Source organism: Carcharhinus amblyrhynchos, chromosome 1 (genome assembly GCF_965287045.1).
Source record: "Carcharhinus amblyrhynchos chromosome 1, sCarAmb.v2.hapA, whole genome shotgun sequence".
In the NCBI taxonomy this organism is placed as follows: domain Eukaryota; kingdom Metazoa; phylum Chordata; class Chondrichthyes; order Carcharhiniformes; family Carcharhinidae; genus Carcharhinus; species Carcharhinus amblyrhynchos.
In genome coordinates this window covers 127743975-127766429 of record NC_137324.1, presented here as the reverse complement: position 1 = coordinate 127766429, position 22455 = coordinate 127743975, and the positions used below count along the sequence as shown (strand labels likewise).

At 42.0% G+C, this 22455-nt stretch overlaps 1 protein-coding gene across 1 annotated transcript in view; it reads left to right on the top strand.

Moving 5' to 3' along the window:
- The window catches only part of ablim2 (actin binding LIM protein family, member 2), a 270666-nt gene that overhangs the window by 145953 nt on the left and 102258 nt on the right, over positions 1–22455 (top strand). The window contains exons 14-15 of the mRNA XM_080192307.1: positions 507–617; positions 10224–10313. Of these exons, the coding sequence (XP_080048433.1) occupies positions 507–617; positions 10224–10313 (201 nt within the window). The remainder of the gene's footprint in view (positions 1–506; positions 618–10223; positions 10314–22455) is intronic.

Below are 22455 nucleotides of genomic sequence, written 5' to 3'. Positions count from 1 at the left end.
CAAATTGTAAATCCTTTCATATTCTGCTGGTGGAACCAGGCAATTGGGAACAGTTCTGTTGCCCATAAAATACCAGTGACTTCTCTTTAATGTAATTAATTGCTTGTGAAGTGCCATGGAATGTTATTGAATGACATGACAACGTGCTATGTATGCAATGTATATAAATGCAAGTTCTTTACAATTCCCAATGTTAACCAGGGTCACTGGGGAGACATCAAATGTAGGTGAGATATACTCCTGTCCTATTTCTTATGTTCTTAAGGATGAAAGCGGGAGAGTCTGGCACACCGATGGATTTCTTTGGGATGAGTATCGGTAATTGCCAGGAGGTCGGGTCAATTTATGCATTGTCATTCTACGAATGGTGTGTATCAGAAGAATATTGAAAGGGATGAATATAATATGAATGTGGAAGAATAGAATCAATCTCACTACCAATCCTCATTGCCAAATGCATTTAAACGGTTTTCTCTCTTTACTTGCACCCTTTTTGTTCTGCTCAGAGCTCAACTCTGCTGGTATTCATTCTCTGCATACTGGTAGTTACAGCTCCTTGTCAACTCACTCCAGCCCTCCATCCACTCTCACACCTAATTATGTTCCTTATTTTAAAGGTAAGATGCACGTGCTGAGCTTGTCAAGATGTACCACTGTGCCTATCTAAAAGGATCTATGCATGTTTGTATAGAAAACTTGATGTCAGTATATTTTCTCAGGAATTGTTACATGCATACCTAGTAATGAATTTTGCATAATATCCTTTTAGCACGCGTAATTCAACAGTTATGTAGTAAATCAAAGTTGCATTGCAGAACTGTTTTTCACAATTAGTATTACACATATTAAACTTCACAAAATCATGTAGTGTTTGTAAGTAAATTTAAGTCATTACTGCAGCCCAACTTTGCAGTTCTAACTGGCATAATAATACATTTTTCTAAATGTATCGAGGTAAATGTTATGAGGCTATACTCTTTGACATGTGGTCAAAGAGGGAATGTGCTTTCGTAAATCTAACACAAAATCAGTTATCAAGTTTGTAACTCACCTGATTTTCCCATGATTAAAATTCAGTGTATTGTTAATGGTTTCCAAATTAGCTGCAGAAAAGATCAGTCGATATATTTGCTAGTCATTATATATTTTGAAGAATCTGATTTGCTCCAGACAATTGTAAGATGCTGGGCGTTTGCAGCAGTGATAGTGTAGTGATGTTTGTACTTACTGTTTCATCACCAGAGCAACATTGCACAATTCATCTATACATAAGGGTAACATTATGACCAGATGTAGCATTGAGTCATATTTTTCATAAAAAGAAAATGGAAATAAAAGGAAGTGGGTGGAGGTAATCAAACTTCAAAACAAACTATTGCACAATTAACAATGGGGGTAGAATTTTAGAGTCAGTGGGTCAGAAACCTGTCATGATGCCATCTAATTCCAGCTTTTACATTTGAAGGCAAGTAGGAAATGCCATTGAAGCTGCTGGTAAGTAATTAAAATATTCAATAGTCAATTAATTGTGCACTGGCTTTAACAGCCAGTGCACAGGCTTCTTGAGCTGTGTGGAATTTGCTCCAGTCAACTAGGCAAAAACACATCGAAGACTCATGAACACCTCTAAATATTGGAATTGTACTAATGCTGGGCTGCCTACATGAAATGCATATGCATGGTACATGTCCTGAGAGTGTGATTTTATTGCTTCATGTATGAGTTCCAACTTTTGGAACGTCATTTCAACTACTTTGGATATTAATCACCTTGATCTGATCTCATGGGAACCATTATGCAACAATATGTACTGCTTTTGAGGAACAACAGGAAGAGCCACAAGATCAGGAGCCACACCAACAAGAGCACAGGAGGAGCAACAACAAGACAAGGTGCCTCCTCTGCAGTCACATGCTACTCTATAGAACAGAGATTACTGGGGAGGCTATCTTACCATTTTGTCATGCTAGTCAATCGGCATGGCGAAAAATTGGGTTTACACCTGATTTCTTACCCCTCGCAATACTACTGGCCCTGTTCTGCTGGCACCCAGGAAGATCTTGAGGCTAGTTTAAATATTTATCTAAGTTTATTTAAATATGATTAGTGAGCCCAGGACACAATCATCCCAGCTCACTTGCTTTGACAGCCTCACCAATGGAAGTCCTCACCTGCAAGGATCATATATGGTTCCCCACCAACGGGGACCAGACGTGATAGCCTTGCCAGTAAGACTGGAGACCGTTGAAGCCCCCCAGGTGGTCGGGGTCAGGGCCAGGGACCATCTGTGATCCCTGCTGTTGTGAGCCTCCACTGGTGAAGAAAGAAATATAAGTGAGCCCAAACAATACTGTTCCAGGCTCGCTAAATGAATTTAAATTAGACTGTTCAAATTAATCTTGCACCATTCCCTGTCTGCTTTCAGTCTGGAATTATCAATTGTAAGTGATTCCATCTCTCAATTTCCCACTTGTAGGTGACAATCAAAAGGTTATCATTCACATCTGTCTAGATATCTTGTAATCTGCCATGATTCATTCATTCTGCAACAGTCACACCTCTCAGGTTTTTGAACCTCCACACAGAGTAAATGGATAGATTATTGGAGTCATGAATTATTCCCTGAGCAAAAGTCACATGGCTTCACGGATGACCCTAGAGCGAGCTATTGACTTGCTGACTTTGCAGTTCAGATGCGTTCGATACACAGTCCACGTTTCACAGGCATAGAAGAGGGTAGTGAGTACCACGGCACTGTAGACCTTCAGTTTTGTTGTTGGGCTGATTCTTCGACATTGCCATACAGTGGAGCACAGTCTACCGTAAGCAGAACTTGCCTTTGCTATTCTGCAGTTAACTTCTGTATCAATAGTCACTGCTTGAGAGAAGGTGCTGCCAAGATAAGTGAACTGGTCCACTGCCTCTGGTTTCTGTCCTTTGATTGTGATTATGGGTTCTGTGTACGGTGCATGAGGAGCAGGTTTGTGCAAGCCCCCCATTACACATAAAGGGAATTCCCCCAGTAAGGCTCTCCAGTGCCATCCTGCAGGGAGAGGGCCAAGGAATCACTGGAAGAGTACAGCTGCATTTCAATGAGCCATTGTGCCATCGAGGCAAGACTTCCCTCCACTGTAGAGTTGCAAGCCATTGTTCCGGCGCACCATGAACATTTCCAATTCTCCATCCAAGAGACCACTCTTCCCATAGAAGAGGGAATCAGCACAAATGCCTGAGGTATCATGGAATCCATGCCTGGGATAGTGTATTTCAATTTCTTCTCACAGGTGCATACTGACGCTGGAAATGCTGACAACAGCATAAATATTTCCCATTGCTGTGGCACAAATTCCCTTTTAGTGGATGACCACTGAAGCTCAGCATTTGCCTCCAGCTGAGCTAAGCTTGGAATGCTCTATGCCCTCCTACAGGGACTGCTACTGTACCTGTCATCAGACCAGATCCTGCTCACTAGTGATATCCTGTTCACCAGCGACAAGCTAACTGTCCCTACTGAGGTGTTTGTATCTGTACTGGTGGAGCATGTGCTTGAGTTATGTGACTGCATCCTCGGAGTGGTTACCCTCCTCTGAAGACTCCTTCCTCTGCTGCTTCTCCATAACGTTTAAAGGGGGAATGGAAGACATGAATTAGATTTGACATTGGAAAAGGGTTCAAAGCCTACAATGTGCATATAATGACATTTCAGCATGAGCGAATGCTATGTGCCAGGTGGCAATGTGATATCTAATGTTGTCACCAGGTATGTGAAGAGCACCATTTCTTTACTTATGCTTCTGAATACTGCCACTGTTTGTCCGGATTCTGTTCCTCTGCAATGGTTGAGGCTTCTGAATGGCCCTGGATCCTGAAAAAGTTATGATAATCAATCTCAGAAGCGCAACAGTCTCTAGTGGGAGCCAAAAGGTAAAAGTATATTTGGACCAGTGAACCCTTTTCCGGCCTTTGTTCTGCTTTTAGTGAGATATATCACCACTCCAATTGTTGGCAGCCTCCTGAAGGTGAATGCCATTAATGCATCTTTATAGGTGCTAATTCCTTTTTCTCCAGGAGCTAGGAAGATTTTTCTATAAAACATTCAGTACCAGCAGCACAGAACTTCTGTAATTCAAACCAGTGATCTTTATAAGTACCATGGTACAGGATCTATAAATCTGCACCATGCTTTGAGTGTACTGCATTACCAAAGCACATGGGTACTTTAATAGCGTCAATGGACAACAAAAAGACAGCTATTATAATATGCAAACAGGAAAAATGTTACAAATGTATATAAAAACTTTTTTTTATATATGAGCTATATAATGAGCTTTTATATATAAAGCTTTTTTATATATATATAATGATTCTATATATACATAGCTTTTATATATATATATAAAAGCTATATATGAGCTTTTATATAGCTCATTATATGAGCTATTGAATGCTCAGATCTGTGAAAAACAGAGAATATGAGACATATTAATGGCTTAAATCTTCTGATCAGTGTTGGAGTGAAGAACCCAATGCTATTACTTGCAAAACTACCCAGCTATCTTGATACAGTTCTTTTGGCCAAACTTCCAATCCAACATGCAGAAGAACTCTTCAGCACAGGAATTCACAAAAACAGTAGCAAAGGGAATCAGTGCAAAACCCACGCCCCCTTATTGCCGCACCAGGTCCAATGTTCTGGTAAGTGTTTAAAGGCCCCAAGCTTCTCAGTGTCTCAGTGAATGGGTGAATGGCAAGTGGGTCTGATGGTGGATGGGTAGGGTGGCATTCGGGTAGGGTAGCAGTTGGTGATATTATAGGGTGGCAAGTGAGTAGGGGCAGAGTAAGGTGGAAGATGGACCCAGTAGCAAGTAGTTCAAGTGGCAGGTGGGTGAGTTGTGTAGGTGGGTAGGTGACTTGGGAGTTACTCAGGTCTAGTCAGAGGCTACTCAGCTAGTTGAGCTGGTCAGGTTGGTTCAGTGGGATGATGAGGCGTTGGGTTTGTCAGGAGGGGGAGTTGGGAGGAGGGGTCAATTTGAGTCACTGACAGTTGATAGGGATGGGGAGGGGTTCGGTAGTCAGTTATATAGTTACCCAGGTTTTAGACTAGTATTTTTCTGTCCCAACATTCCTTGTGTAACTCCAGTTAAGTAAATTCAAACTATCCGAAGTTTCCACTAACTCAAAGTGGGAGCAGCGGAAATGCTCATTGGAAAATCAGGTTTCCTGTGCAGTTCCCATGGAGTTCTTGTGTCGCAACATGCACAGGGTCCCAATATGTATCTTGGGTAGAACTTTGGGGCCAATAAGTGCGCTGATAGCACATTTCACTGCAGATAAAATGAATGTTCCACTGATATTGGAAAATCCTTCAAAGCGGAAAGTTAAATTGAAGAGTGTATCTATCGTTTATGCTTACGTCAAGAAATAATCCATAGTCTGTCAACCAGATTGAACTGTCATGTATCAAAATATCAATTTACCATTATGCAGTAATGCTATAAAGAATGCAATGACTTTGCATTCCTTTTCTTCCTCTTTTCAGATTACTTACAGAATACTACTGATGAGAACATTATTTTCCCATACTCCAATAGCTGACATCAAGGCAGCCTTTATTGTCTTTGTCTGTCTGGTTTGCCATTGTTATCCCAAAGCTTAGGTGGTTGTTTGATATGCCTGTTGGTCTATTTGCAGCAGCATTTGCCTAGTTTTAATTAAGTGTCAGAAGGCTTTGGTGTGTGTAGTTCTATGCTTCAACGGCAGCATTTTCTTATTTGTCAACTCACTGGATGTAAAACTGCCAAGCAAAGATTGTTCTGTTCGAATGTAAGTACTTTTGTTTTGTGCCACATGTTTATTTGGAAGACTGAATAACATTGATGATTAGATGGCAAAATTATTCAAAGTAACTATGAAGCTTTGATGACACAGAAATAATTGAAACCAGTTTTATATATTGACATTGTTGAATCATTGAGCACAGAAGGGGTGTTTCAATCTGTTGTGCTTCGTGCCAGTATCCAGTAAGTCCCACGCCCCTGCTCCTCCCCCATGTCCCATTTTTCTTTTCCAATTTATTTATATATATTCATTTCCCATTTGCAAATTAAGAGGAAACCTGTTTCCACCACCCTTTCAGACTGTGGGTTCTAGATCATAACAATTCATTGAGTCAAATAATTTCCACTCATCACCCCCTGACTTTTTGCCAAATATTTTCAGTCTGTTTCCTCTGCTTACCAAACTTTTTTCTGGTGGAAACAGTTTGGTCAGGATTTTACCCCCCCCCACCACCTCAAAAAGCAGTGGGGTGGGAAGTGTGAAAACATGTAAAATTACAAGGAGTCATTGGATTGATCCCCTGACATGGTCCTGCTGTCAGGGTATTTTACAGATGGCAGGCTAAGATGCAGAGAAGCTGCCTGCCCCAAGAAGGCAGGAAATCAACTACTTAATTAATGGCTCAATGAGGGGATGTTTTATAGTGCCATCAGCATTTTACCAACCTGAGTATGAAAATATGAACATGTATTTTGCCGATGGCAGGGTGACCCCTCCACCCTCGTCGCATGAGACAGCAGCTAGCTAAATGGAGGGGGTCTCCCTACCACAATGTGAATGGGGGAAAGTGACTGTGCAAAGTTGCATGGGCCAACCTCAAGGCTGGAGGCAGGGGATAGAGCACTCGCGGTCCCAATGATTTTATTTAACTTACTTCTTGGAAGCTCCAGTTCACCTTCATTTATCAGCAAAGATCATAAGAACGTAAGAAATAGGAGCAGGAGTAGGCCATCTGGCCCTTCGAGCCTGCCCCGCCATTCGATAAGATCATGGCTGATCTGATCAGTTCCACTTTCCCACTTTCTCCCCATAACCCTTAATTCCCCTGTCTGTCAAAAACCTATCTACCCGTGACTTAAATATATTAAGCGAGGTAGCCTCCACTACTTCAATGGGCAGAGAATTCCAGAGATTCACCACCCTTTGAGTGAAGAAGTTCCTCCTCAACTCTGATCTAAACTTCCCCCCTCTTATCCTGAGGCTGTGCCCTCTAGTCCTGCTATCCTTTCTAAGTGGGAAGAATCTATCTACCTCATGCCTAAAGATCAGCTGTGTACCTCAGATCAGCTGTGCTCTAGTATTCTGATGAGGCTGTCGTTATCAATAACCCACTTGCCATCTTTAATTGGACAGCAACCTCACAGATGGCACAGTGGCGCAATGGTTAGCACTGCAGCCTCACAGTACCAGGGACTTGGGTCCAATTCTGGCCTTGGATGACATTCTGCCATGTCTCTGTGGGGTTTCCTCTGGGTGCTGCAGTTTTCTTCCACAGTCCAAAGATGTGCAGGTTAGGTTGATTGGCCATGCTAAATTGCCCCTTAGTGTCCCAAAATATATAGATTAGGGGAATAAAGGGGTAGAGCCTGGGTCAGAAGTTCTGTCAGAGTTAGTGCAGATTCAATGGGCTGAATGGCCTTCATAGGCACTGTAGGGATTCTGTGAGTGACTAATTGGGAACCAGCTAAGTAGGTTCATCTGCCAGCAAGTGCAGACTCGGGGAGCTCCCTTTTACCTCAACATCAAGGTCTCAAAGCTTCTTGTAAAATTCAGCCCTCCTCCTCCATCAAAATCTCTCATTACTTTGAACCTTCTTTGTTCCAAGGAGAAAAAAAAAAGCTTCTCTAGTCTGTCCAGATAATTCAAATCTGCACCATCCTGATAAATTTCCCCCGAACCCTGTCTATGTCTTTGCCATCCTTTTGAAAATGTAGTGCCCAGAATTGCACACAGTACCTTAGCTGAGACTTAAATAGGATTCATAACGGTTTACCATCACTTCCTTGTTTTTGATTAAACAGATTAAAGATCATTTAACAGTAATTCTGAAAATTTGAAGAAGAGAAATCATTGCCTGTTCCGTTAGGAGTTCATTCAGCACACATTTATTTAGTCACTGGTTTTAGGAACTTTGCACAAGGGTTTAATCTTAATCAGTTTCTACATGGTCACCATTTTCTATTTTGACTAAAAGATAACAATCATAATGTATGAAATTATACAGCCATTGGAAATTTTCAAATAACAAATCTCCATACAGTTACATGAACGTCTAATAATTTATACTACATAAAAACATACTCAGAACAATTTTCTAATTAAGTGAAAGATTTAGGAGAATAAATTAACCAATTGTTGCCTAAAAGAGATCAATATATCTCCATAGTTAAAAGCCCTGCTACCTAAAATCTTTATTCTTGAAAGGTGAAAATTTTCCAATTTTATGTCAAACTCCTTATAGTGTGTTTGTTTCCCAGTTATAACATCCTTAACAGAGTGACTCATATAAAGGAGACCTATTTGGTTGTTTCTTAAATTAAAGGGCATATAATACAGTCTGAATTTGAGCAAGCCCGATGGAACAAATTAAATTTTAAAATCCCTTTTCATGTAAAAGGTAAATGTAAAAGCCAAATTTGCAGCAGTTATTGGCTGTACACAAAAATCTATTATCAGATTATACTGATTTTCTGCCTCCAGGTTGATAGATTTCTCAATGTTGTGATTCCTGATGGAATGTGGCATGGTTTTCAGTGTTTCTTTCTTCTGGCAAACAGAACAGCATGAAGACATAAAATTAAAAATGGAAATGGGTATTTTCGGGACTACAAAATTCTCAAAAGATCTAATTAATGTGCAAAAACAGTTTGACTGTAGCTTTATACCCCCCTCAAATGTACACCTGCAAAATATATGTTTTTAAATGAAACTTTGTTTTAAAGAGTCTCCAAGGACACTTTAAAGTCTCCTCAATAATTTAAATTTTTTTCATGATGCTGTACTAAATTAATGTTGCTAGCAAGGCTGCACTGAAGCTACATAGCTACATTGACTGGACATTGATCTCTCAGCAGGAGGTCAGCCTGAGGTGAGCTAAAAAGGGTAAAAATGTTGACAAATGGTCTTTTCCTGTTAGAAAAATTTATGATGTGATTTCTTTAAAGAATAATTATGACAAAAATTATTATATATACTATATAATTATAGGCCTTCATTCCATACGGCAGAAATTTTGTAATAACTCGTGCGCAATTACCTCACATTTGGCCATTCAATAAGCAGTGTATGCCATTTGGTTTAGCATGGTTATTGCGTAAATCAATTAACATTCTGAGATCACTTTCTACACATGTGCAGAACTTGTGGCAGAATGTGTGCCCTTGAACCTCGTTCTGGATATTATTGCCATCCATCTCTGTTTCAAAGCAATACCGATATCTTATATTCATTTTGCAATACATTTATGTGCAATATCTTTTCTCTTGGCATAGTGTATGCAGTTTGGTAAGATAAGTAATATGGTCAAGTATCTTTATTTGGAAACACAGAAAAGAAGGGAAGGATCAGTCTCTCCTACTTGACTCTCCCTGATGATTGCAATGCCTTCATTTTCAAAACTATATTGCTTTAAAATGTTCAAACCTTGTAAATGTTGGAGTGTGATGCACAAATATTTAAATTTAGTTTTAAGTCTTAATACGTTCCTTTGCAATCTTTCATTTGGCAGGACTTTAGCAGAGCATTGAGCCTTACAACCAATTATCAGAAAATGGTCCAAAGCACTCAAAATTTATTATGACTATTTGCAGTAGCCATTTAGCTTGGCTTCAAATACTGATGCAATAATACATCAGAAGGATTCAAATTCTTGGTAAATAATGCATCACAAAGTTTGCTCAATTACGAAATCAAACTTAAGTCCAAAATCTAATACATTATTTACCAATAACGAGCATTTTTGTTTGGTACAGCTTTATATAATGCCATAGATAAACTTTTAGTTGCCATTCTAAAATGGAAGTATACCCTTTCAGAAAGGAATGGACAATGACCCCATTCCTGTTATGTTTGGACAGGGGGTGTGAAGAGTAAATGCGAGAATTTTATGACCAAGTCTAATCCTGAGGTCCTTAGCACAACGTAGATGACATTTCCTGATAACTAATTAAAAGCAAACTGTAACCCTCTTTTGGGAGGATGTTTATGCTGTATTGGATGTACTCTGATGAAAAGCTGGATGTTACTCCTTAGCTTTATAAGTACCAGCCTCATACCCCATTGATTGAATCTTACTATGGCATTATATCCTTCTACCATTAAGCATATAACTATTACTCTGCTTCCCACTTTCTTTTCTCTACCTTCTTTGCTTTTTCTCTTTGGAGGCAGTGAAAGTCGTCGGAGCACTCCCAGCTTATCCATGCACCTAGACAGCAAATCTTATGTCCAGGCTCCTAGGCATTTCCATGTACCAGGTAGGAATTGCATGTGCTTTGCTGGTTTTACCTAACTTCCTTTGCCTCTTTTTATAATTTTGGCATTTATACAAGAGTGTGTTGTGTTATGCAAAACTTCACTGTCATTGAAATGCTTTTGTTATACACAAGTAAGGGGGTTAATTTAAACAGCACTCATTTTTCCTTTTATCACCCATCCACAAAAAAAAAGGTGTTTTTGATTTGTTTCCCGCTTCCTTTGCCATGATCTATTTCCCAATCCCTTGATATAATCTAATTTTCTATTAGTAACCCCACAGCAAACTCGAATCAGGATGAACTCAAAGGGCTAGTTTATTTACACACTCAAAACACAAAAAGGAGAATTGCGATGCCTCCCTTGCTTTAAGATAGTTTAAAAAAAGGAATGGAGAAAAGAGAGCACAGAGAAAGGAAGTATTGTTTCATATGTGTTCCAGAATCAAAGTCCAATGAGGTATCCTTTCACAGAGGTTGGTGCACGAAAAGTTGATGCTGTATAATTCATTTTTCTGGTGGTGTTGCCTTACACTATGAGATACACATGCAGAGATCAATTAGCCTTGTAGGCAATGGTACAGAATTTCCAGCAGAAGCAATGTAGGTGGGACTAGATGTTCAACTTGGGCAGACCTCCTGTTCTGTGAAGCTGCCAGTTAGATGGTAAATAGCAAACTGAGCTTTGCAGTTTAGCAAAAAAAAATCACAGGTTCCACAAGCAACAGGCCTCTATCACATGGCTCCCACCTTCCACATTGTCTTTGACAAACAATGACTCTGCTTTGTCGAGGCCTCTGAGATTATTAAATATCTCAACCATTATGAATTGGAAGGAAGGATTCAGGCCCTTTGTCTTAGCAGATGAGCAGACTCCTGTTGGCTAGCCTGAGTTATAGCTGTCTTTGAACTTTGAACCACAGGGGTTATTAGTGGCTCCCCAGAGATAATAATATACAAGTTGCCCCAATATTGTAAGACAGCTCCTTTTATTCGGAGGTCACAGAGGGACATATATGCAACCAGTTTAAGGATCTTTGTTCAGTTTTTAAAATTATGGAAATAGCCAAGAGAATATCCATATATATATTTTGTAAAAATATAGTGTGGCCCTAGTTCCTCTCACTAATTTTTGTTTTGATTGTTTCGACTTTGAGGATATGGAGTACATGACTGTGCCAAAAGGTGATGTTGGGGGTAATTACTGTTGGCAATATTATCATAAAACTTACCATCATTATTTTAATGGAGACATTAATCCAGATAAATTAAACTATTTAAGGCCACAATTAAATTATCTGCAAAAGGGCTGAAATAGGTGTGCAGTTAGCATTTTACAATATTGTTATTGTGAATGTGAAATGGTTCATGATCCAGATGTCAGAATAATGACAGCAAAATTATTGGTGTTTGCAGCCATTACTCCTCTGAATCTAATATCACCTTCTGGAGTCTCACAAGTAGAGGTTGCTTTCAGTGATTCTACACTTCTCCAGATGGTGCACATTGGAAGCCCCCAGAGACTGTAATCAATTAGAAGCCATTGACTGATGAGATCTTCCACATTTATACTCCTAGCCTCACTGTCAAAACGTATGAAAAGTTACACCTTGTTAAATGAAGTCTATCTATCTAGATTTTTAAATGGCACACTAAGGGCAGAATTCTCCCATGTCCAACAATCAGTTTCACGCTGGCTTAAAATGACAGGTGGATCTTTCGCAAGTTTCCACTATGACAGGTTGTGATTCCCGCTAGAGGCCAGCGTGAATCCGAATTGCATCCCACTGATGGGGCCACATTAGGACCAATGTGAAGTGCAAAATCGGGACTTACTTTAAGAAGACCTTGGACAGCTCATAAAGCCCCAAGAAGAAGGAGAAGGCCTTCAGTAGCCGGACTCTAGTACGTCATGTGCAGCACCTGGGTGGGGGGGAGTGGGGTGCTTCAACCACTCAGATCTTCTCCACAAAGCAGCATCCAGAAAATGGTTGTTCTCAGCACAACAACTTCACCATAGGATTGGACCTTCTCCTAGGGATGTCGTCATAGGATCCGACCTTCTTCCAGGGTGGTCGCCATGGGATCAGATCATCCAGTTGTAGATGGAAAGCTGCAGGAGGTACTGTTGGGCCGTGAGAGGTGTGTTGTGGGGAGATGCTAAAAGAAGGATAGAAGAGGAATGAAGAGCTGGTGCAGAGATTCAAGCCTAAAGGGGGTTGTGGGTGGCTCGGGATGTTTGGGACAGGGCATCAGAGGAGTCTTGCAGGGCGCTAAGTGGAACAGAGCAGGAGGGTGGGAAGGGCTGTGATGTGTTCCAGGGAAGTAGAGGGTGTTATGTGTACATCTGCGGCACATGGGGAGGGGTGCCAAGGTATGAACGGGTGTCGTCAGGATGTGAAGGGCTCACAGGGAGGGTTGGCATTGCCAATTGTGCACTTGGGTTGAATGAGGGTAGTATGATATGAGAGAATCCTGAGGGTTACAAGGGACAGAGGGAACATGTAGAATGGGAGGGTGACAGTATGGGAATGTCAAATTGAAAGATGCTGTAAGTTGGTGGTGGGGACAGTGAGGTATTCATGGAATCAGTAGGTGGGCAGGAGGAGGGTGGACAAGCCAGGGTTAACAGACTGGGATTCTCGGGTCTAAAGGATGCGTGGATGTTGCTCCAAATGTTGTTGATGGAGAAGGGGGAGAATTGAAGAGTAACAATGTGGATGCTGAAAGTTTTGCTGGGGTGTCAACAGCTATGGGGCTAAAGTGGGAGACTAGGGTAGAAGAAATAGTGTCAGAAGTAAAGTAAAATGTGAGCATCACCATTACCTACCTGGTCAAAACTGTGCAGAGCCTCATGGTAGGGATCTCGAGATACTGCTTGGGAGTTGGGTCAGTGAATGGATGGAGATGCAACATCGCAACTGGGTAGCTAAAAGGAAACCCCAACGTATAGTATTTATAATGCTAGGATCCTGGTACACTTGAGACTTCAAAGGACAAAGGCTCAGCCATGTGGTGATGTCTGCCGATCACTGAAAATGGCAATGCAGATGGATAAAGTAGTCAAGAAAGCATTCAGCATGGTTGCTTTCATCGGCTGATGCACTAAGTATAAGAATTGGCAGTCATGCTGCAGTTGTACAGAACTTTAGTTCGGCCTCATTTAGAATATTGTGTGCAATTCTGGTCACCACAATACCAGAAGGATTTGGATGCTTTGGAGAGAGTACGGAAGAGGTTTACCAGGATGTTGCCTAGTCTGGAGGGTATTAGTTGTGAGGAGAGGTTTGTTCTCACTGGAACCATGAAGGTTGAGGAGTGACAGAGGGTGGTGAATGTCAGAACGCACTACCTGGGAAGGTGGTGGGAGCATGTACAATAGTGACATTCAAGGTGCATTTAGGCAAATACATGAATAGGATGGGAATGGGAGGATACGGACCCCAAAAGTGCATACTGTTTTAGTTTAGGCAGGCACCTTGATTGGCACAGGCTTGAAGGGCCGAAGGGCCTGTTCCTGAGCATTTCTTTTCTTTGTTCTTTGTGGGACAGTGCCTGCACATGGCTTGCGAGGCCCTGGCATATACCCTTGACTCCTTTCAGATGCTTCATTCCAGAGGATCTGGTGTCCACAGACAGATGAAGGGCAGGGGATGCAATCAGTAAGCAGTAAGGACCACACTGAAAGAAGACAGTAGACGTGAAAGTGATATTTACAAAGGTTTTCTAATCATGACATTTCAATTGTTCACCCATGCAACCAGTTGTGATTTAACATTTTTTGATTCTCCTTTTCCTGCTACTTCCTTTAAGCGTTCCCCCAGCGTCTACAGCAGTGTTGGAAGCAGGCTGCTGACTGGTTGACCCTGTTGCCTTGGATGACTCTGGTGGCTGCCCCCTGGGGACCTGGCTTACTTTGGATGTCCTGCTTTGGGACAATTGTTGCCTTTGTGGTGACAGAGGATGAGATTGAAGGGGTCACAGGCAAAGGGGATTTGGAATGACCTGACAACCACTGCGATTCCTGAATGGCTAACCCATGGATGTGTAACTGCTGCTCCTTCTCCTGCTAGGTGCCTGAGGGCCCCTGTCTGCCTCGTTGAAAAGAAAGGGCGCCTAGAGGGATTTTGAGGTGCCTGGTCCTCTCTCGAGCAGCAAGTGCTGCCCTGTGCATATCTTTGCAAGAATCTGCTGAACTAAGATCTCCATGGACTTGCCATCCTCCATGCCATCCTCCTCATGGAGACCTCAACATGCGCACAGGTCAGCACCACTTCATCAGCCAGCTGGCAAATGGACTTGGCTGCATGCCATCTTGTTGAGAGTTTCCAACACCTCTGCCTGATGTTCCCCTGCCTCTTGCTGACTTCCCGGCATCAGTTGGATGGCTGATTCTAGAGGCCCATCATCGGGGATTTGGAATGACCTGACAACCCGCAGATGCCTCTTTCCTAGTATTAACAAAGAACAACCCAGCACGGGAAACAGGCCCTTCGGCCCAACGAGCCCGCGCCGCCGCATCACCCTACACGTATTCTACCCTGCTTGTCTACAAATGGAACCCCTAACTTAGCCAGATTCAGGGGAGAATAGTGTCAATTTGGTAAAACCAATCAGCCTAAGAGCACATCTTTGGGGTGTGGGAGGAAACTGGAGCGCCCGGAGGAAACCCACGCAACCACAGGGAGAATGCGCAAACTCCCACAGACACAGGCCCAAATCCATGTATCTGCACAGCTAGCAGTGCTAGTCACCGAGCTGTTGCGGCGCCCGTCTACCGGTCCAGGATCAAGCACACGCACCGACACGAAGTACTAGGCCACTCCCGGAACTTCCAAGAGCAGCCCATGCACGACCCACCGTGTGCATGCCCCTCGTTTGACACGAGGTGGACCTCCACCTGCGGAATAAAAAGACAAAAACGTTAATCTTACAAGTCTGCTTCCGGTGTCTCCCGAGGCTCTAACCTTATTTAATAGCCCCTACCATAACCCTCCATCCTCGTTTCACTCATGTGTCTATCTAACTGAACCTTAAACGAGTCCAATGTTCCTGCCTCCACCACCCTACTCGGCAGCGCGTTCCATACCCCCACAACTCTCTGCGTAAAGAACCTTCCTCTCACTTCCAAATTATACCTCTCCCCCCTCACCCTTAAATCATGATCTCTCGTATTTGTACCCAGTCTAGGGAGCAGTCTCTCACTATTAACTCTATCTATTCCCTTCAGTATCTTATATACCTCTACCATGTCCCCGCTCAATCTCCGTCTTTTCAAGGAGAATAGTCCCAGTTTCTCCAACCTTTCCTCGTAACCCAGCCCCTCCATGCCAGGCAACATCCTGGTAAACCTCCTCTGCACCCTTTCCAGAGACTCCACGCCCTTCCGGTAGTAAGGTGACCAGAACTGGACGCAGTACTCCAAATGCGGTCTAACCAACGTTCTATACAACTGAAGCATTAGACGGCAGCTCCTATACTCTATACCCCTTCCTATAAAGGCTAACATTCCATAAGCCTTCCTAACAACCTTCTCCACTTGTGACACAACCTTCATGGATTTGTGAACCTGCACTCCCAGGTCCCTCTGTATGTCTATACTCCTAATCTGTCTACCTTTTATCACATAGCTCCTCTCTACATTATTCCTTCCAAAATGCATCACCTCGCATTTGTCAGGATTAAATTCCATCTGCCACCTATCTGCCCAATGCACCAACCTATCTATATCCTGTTGTATCACCTGACAATCCAGTTCAGTACCCGCCAACCCTGCCATCTTGGTGTCATCAGCAAACTTGCTGATCACACCACCTACGCTCTCTTCCAAGTCATTTATGTATACTACAAAGAGGAGAGGCCCCAGTACTGAGCCCTGTGGCACACCACTGATCACTGGCCTCCAGCTGGACAAAGTCCCCTCCACAACTACCCTCTGTCTCCTATTGCCCAGCCAGTTCTCAATCCACTTAGCTACCTGACCCCGTATCCCATGCGCCTTAACCTTTTCTACCAGCCTACCATGAGGGACTTTGTCAAACGCCTTACTGAAATCCATATAGATGACATCAACGGCTCTCCCATCGTCAACCGTTTTTGTCACCTCCTCAAAGAATTCCACCAGATTCGTAAGGCAAGACCTCCCTCTAACAAAGCCATGTTGCGTATCCCTAATCAGATCACAACGCTCCAAATGCTCATACATCCTACCCCTAAGTATTTTTTCCATTAATTTCCCTACCACCGATGTCAAACTCACCGGTCTATAATTTCCAGGGTTATCCCTACTACCTTTTTTGAACTGCGGTACCACATTAGCTACCCTCCAGTCCTCTGGGACCTCACCTGTGTCCAAAGAAGAGACAAAGATTTGCGCCAGAGGCCCAGCAATTTCATCTTTCACCTCCCTAAGCAGCCTGGGATAAATACCATCAGGCCCCGGAGCTTTATCCGTCCTTACGCTACCTAAAAGCCCTAGCACTTCCTCCCTCGTAATAGATATTTCCTGCAACTGATCCTCAGCTCCCTCCAAGAGACCGCACGATTCCAAACCCCTCTCCTTCGTGAATACCGACGCAAAGTATTCATTCAGGAGCTCCCCCATTCCCTCCGACTCAATACGTAACTCTCCACTTTTGTCCCTAAGAGGACCAATTTTCCCTCTAACTACTCTCTTGCTCCTAATATAGGAATAAAAATATAGGAATAGGTATTGCTTCAAGTGCCAATGAACTTGGCTGACCCTGCGATCTCCTGATGTGGACATGTGTCCATGTGGTGACCATTAGCGTGTGAGACTCTTCCTATACTGGAGCTCATACCACAGTGTGTCTCTGGACTAGTGGAGAGTGCAGCTGTCTGTTGTAATGCCTCTACAGTTGCACATCTTTCTTTTTATGTTTTCTGCTCACTCCTGTCCAAGTTTGGGCTTGTGCTGAAGCCTGAAAAGGATTCTTCTGGCTTGGGCTTGGGCCTTGGCCTCTTTCGAGTGGCACCTTTAAATGAGAGAGAAGGCAGTGAATCACAGCATGAGCTGCCTTTGACATGGAAGTATCCATGTCCCTGAAGCTTCTGCTCCATGAAAGGATCCTTACTGGGAGGAGGCCCAAATCCATTCTCCCCATCTCCAATGGCCCAGTCCTGCTGCACACCTGCCAAGTAGGCTGCCCTCTCCTCAAGCTCTATCTGAACCTTCAGTTTTGGGTGATCCGCTCCCATCTTCTCATGTTCTCTCTGCTTGTGGCTTAAATTATCTTGCTTAAAGAAAACGAAAAAGATGCTTGAGAGAAACTGTATGTAGCACCATTTGTAGATAGTAATTTCACTTTGCATTTCTCATGCTTCTAGATGTTAGAGATAACTGAATTGTGTGGCATGGCATCAATGCATTGTTAAAGTTTAAAGTTTAGATCAGAGTTGAGGAGGAACTTCTTCACTCAAAGGGTGGTGAATCCCTGGAATTCTCTGCCTGTTGAAGTGGTGGAGGCTGCCTCGCTAAATATATTTAAGTCACGGGTAGATAAGTTTTTGATAGACAAGGGAATTAAGGGTTATGGGGAGAAAGCGGTTATGGGAAAGTGGAACTGATCCACTTCAGATCAGCCAGGATCTTATTGAATGGCGGGGCAGGCTTGAAGGGCTAGATGGCCTACTCCTGCTCCTATTTCTTATGTTCTTATTAGTATCACAAGTAGGCTTAATTAACATTGCATTGAAATTACTGTGAAAATCATCTAGTCGCCACATTCGGCACCTGTTTGGGTACACTGAAGGAGAATTTAGCATGGCCAATGTGCCTAACCAGCACGCCTTTCAGACTGTAGGAGGAAACCCACACAGACACAGGGAGAACGTGCAGACTCTGCACAGACAGTCACCCAAACCGGGAATCGAAACCTGGTTCCTGGCGTTGTGAGGCAGTAGTGCTAACCACTGTACTACCTTGCCGCCCTATGTTGTTGTTCAGAAAAATTCTGGACCTGAACCGTCCAGGGCACCGAACCCACCCACATACATGGATAAGGCTCAGAAAGGCATATCGTTTGTGAGGTGTTGGTCCATTGTAGAGGATGTACAGGGATGTGTCACTGAATTTGGATGCAGGAGGTCTTTGTCGCCTCCTGCCATCCCTGTGCGCTTTGTCAGTAACTTGGAGAGTCTGGGCACCTTTTCAAATATGGCATGTGAATTTGATGGCGGGACATGCACCTTCCAATCTGCCCCATTGTGCAAGACTTCGGGAAACCTTGACAGCATAATTGCTGATCTCAGGGCTGCAAGATACCAGGGGATTTCCTATTAGCCTCCACAATGGGAAATATTCCCCATCCCCATCACAGAACTTAGTCTCCAATGGGACAATTCTGCCTTAAATTGATAATTAATGCTGATAAATCTCCCTTGCAATGAAAAACAATTTTATGTATATGAAATGTCAAATTTCTCTATTATGATAAAAATATATATACTCTTAAGAATATTGTTTGCTATGATGCTTAAGTTTCAATCATAAATCCATGTACAAGTCCCAATCTTTATTTTGCTTTCTATGAAATATTTCAGAAAGTGAAGGATAATTAGTGGTTTTAACCATGTGGTTTGCTGTCTGTGAGAATTCTTCAACGGGATTAGCTACCTAGCTTGATGATATCACTATTACTGAGATTCTGACTTGGTGCCAGATTCAAATTAACAAGTGAAGCCTGTTTCACAGAGATTGCTAGATCTTCTTGAGCATCTTTCTTCTCCTTCGGCGAGGAGGACCAAATAGATACCATCAGGACTTTTGTAAACCATTTCTGCAGTATTAGTGACAAATTGACATGATGCACTGCAGTGTACATTGTTTTATATTTGAGGAGAGAGTTGAAGGAGAATTATTTATGTAGAGTTTTTTTAAAGAACAAATACATTCTGGAAGTACACAGCACACCCATCAGCTTCTGAACTTAGAGCGTTAGAATTTCATCGTTCTCAGGAAGGAACCTATCAAATGTTAGTGGTTCATGGTTAATGTTAACCTATCCTTTTCCCTCTGATGAATTGCTGTGCACTTGCAGCATTTTTGTGTCTTTGTATCAGGGTTATTTGTATGCAGACCTTCAATAGACGCAAGTCTCTTGACTGTGTCTGTTTTAAATCATTGCATTTTGAGGTTTAATGAACATAAAAAATGAAAGTTCAGCTGAGCAAGTAAATAGAAATAAAACTGACACGTTTCTTTCAGTGGAGCTTACCTTATCAAGATAATTGAATTGTTCTAGCATTCAGTACTTGATTGATTCTAACTTTGTTGATTGAAAGTGAGTCAACTATAAAACCTGAAATCCACTGTGGAGAGAACGACGTCATGCTTTCTTTCATTTCTTCAGGACCAACAAATGGAACATTTGATTCAGTAGTGGATTTAAATTTCCTGATAACTGCGGATTATGACTTGGCAATGTGTAGTAATTACATCACTGGTAATCATTTTCTGTGAAAGCTCTCACATGTAGACTGGAACCGCATCAATAGTAACTATTCGTGTTCAGCAAAAATTTATGTTAGAAAGTTGTACATTATAAATAATATCAATTCAATGCTTAAAATGATTTCAGTATTCAATAGGGAGCCAAACAATACAAGTAAGCAAATAAGTTCCCGCATAACATAGGCCTTGCCTGCTTTGGAAAGTCGCCATTATTCATAGTGGAGCTGATAGTGCAAAGAGGAACTGTGGGTTAAAGTTGGAGAAGCAGCACTAGGGATTACATTATCCTTGTTTATTGGGATGTGCCAACAAGGAGGGTAGCAGGTGGGAAGGGCAGAATGAAAAAAAAACAAATTAAATAATAAACTGAGATATCAAGTAATACTGCAATCGAGACAAAAGAAGCAAAAGACATGAAATGAAACCAGATGGAATGAAATCATAAGAGAGATAGAGATAAGCAACAACATAAAAATCACTTCAGGAAAGAGGAAGACAAATCTGGTGAATAGAAGAAATAAATAAGGGTAAGGGAGAAAGAAAAGTGATGTAAAAGCCTCACTAGATAGAGACTGCGCATTTTCATTGTATTTCCATCGTAACCGTGTTGTATGTACAACTAAATTAATTGTTTCGTTGATTTTCCAGTTTTTGGGTGATTTCTCATTCACAGAAGTATGAACCTAGTTTCAAAAGAATTATAGGGGAAGAAAGTGGATTACAAACTATTATATCTTGCTCTGACTTAAGAACATAGTAGATATCAAGACTTGGGTGTTATAAATGCCTCAATATTCACTCTTGTGATTTGTAGGTTCACTTGAACTCCTTAATTAGATTATTACCTTAATCATTCCCAGAATATTAATTGTTCTATTTCTAGCCAACATAATCCATTGTGCTGAATATGCAGTCTCAAGGTTTGTGGATATCACTTCAATCTACATCTGTAGGCTTTTAACATTTCCCAAATGGTCTGAGGAACTTGTGTGTTCTGGTGCACAGACATGACATCAGCTTGGCAAGTGAAGATAAAGTAGTTCATGATTGACATGGTTCCTAAGACAGATCTGTTACCATAAAACGGGCCTAACATACAATTTTAAAATACCACAAAGCTGAACTCTTGACAGAAAAAAATGTATATGTTTCATTTACTTTTTAAAAAAACAATTCAGTTTACATCTTACAAACCACTCACTGTGTTTCCAGAACATTCTGGCACTTCACCTTCTGTGATTGGTGAAATGATCCATAATTTTTCATCATTTGTCCTAATCTTCAACACTAGACATTACATAGAATAGTTAATTTTATTTAATAGCCTGATGCATTATCTGATGCCTGATATAGTTCAACGAACTCAGGCAGGCACATGGGAATAACTAGGGTTGCTGTTCTGGGATTCAGTCTTGAAATTATTTGATTATAACCTTAAGCTACCAAATTTTTGAATAAATACACAACACGTCAGCAGGTTATTTACAGGATCTTGCTGCAAGAGGAGCAAGAGGAGGAACTTCTTCACTCAAAGGGTGGTGAATCTCTGGAATTCTCTGCCCGTTGAAGTGGTGGAGGCTGCCTCGCTAAATATTTTTAAGACGCGGGTTGATGGGTTTTTGATAAGGGAGGGGATTAAGGGTTATGGGGAGAGGGCGGGAAAGTGGAACTGAGCCACGACAGATCAGCCATGATCTTATTGAATGGCGGGGCAGGCTCGAAGGGCTAGATGGCCTACTCCTGCTCCTATTTCTTATGTTCTTATGTCTGAAAAGTTGAGAAATGGACAAAAAGGCTGGTGAGAAATTCAGAGAGAATTAATGACAATGAACTTACTTATTTTACACCAATTTTATGTTGTTCATGGAATGTGGGCTTTGCTGGCTGGCTCAGCAATTAGTTCCCATCCCAGTCACTCAGTGGAATACATTTAAGAGTCAAACATATTTTTATGGGTCTGGAGTCACATGTAAGCCAGATCAGGTAAGGATGGCAGATTTCCTTCTCCAAAAGACATTAAGGAACCAGATGGGCTTTTACAACAATCAACAATTGTTTCATGGTCATCGTTATCATAATCATTTTACAGAGGCCAGTCTTCCATCTCCAATTACCCATTATTAACAATGAGATCTGAATGCCATTCAAAGGCTATAGGGTGAAGATCAGTTCCAAGTCTATCGATTGCCGGTCTGAGTGGAGCCAGCTGGTTCTAAACCCGCTGCTGCTCTTTGCCTATTGGGCAAGCCTCCACCTGCCTCATAGGGGAGCTCATACTCAGCGAGGCCCATGGGGAGATCTTTTGATGGTCCCCAGTAGCCATCATAACAATTAGACTTTTAATTCAAGAGTTTTATTGAATTCGAATTACACCAAAATTTGTGGTGAGATTCGAACTCTGGTCCCCAGAGAATTACCCTGGGTTTCTGAATTACTAATCCAGTAACAATATCACTACGCCATCACCTCCCAATTTTAGTGGTGCACCGGCCCAGCCTCAATGGATAAAAGTTCTCCTGTTCAGTTGTAAAGGATCTTTGTGAAAATTAGTTTGGGCAGTCTTAAGCCATCTTCTGTTGAGAATGGGCTACAGCAGAGTTGTCTACCAATTGGGCCATCAGCCAGAGTCCGTCTGCCATCTGTGTTTAAAGTATATGAATACATGAATATAAA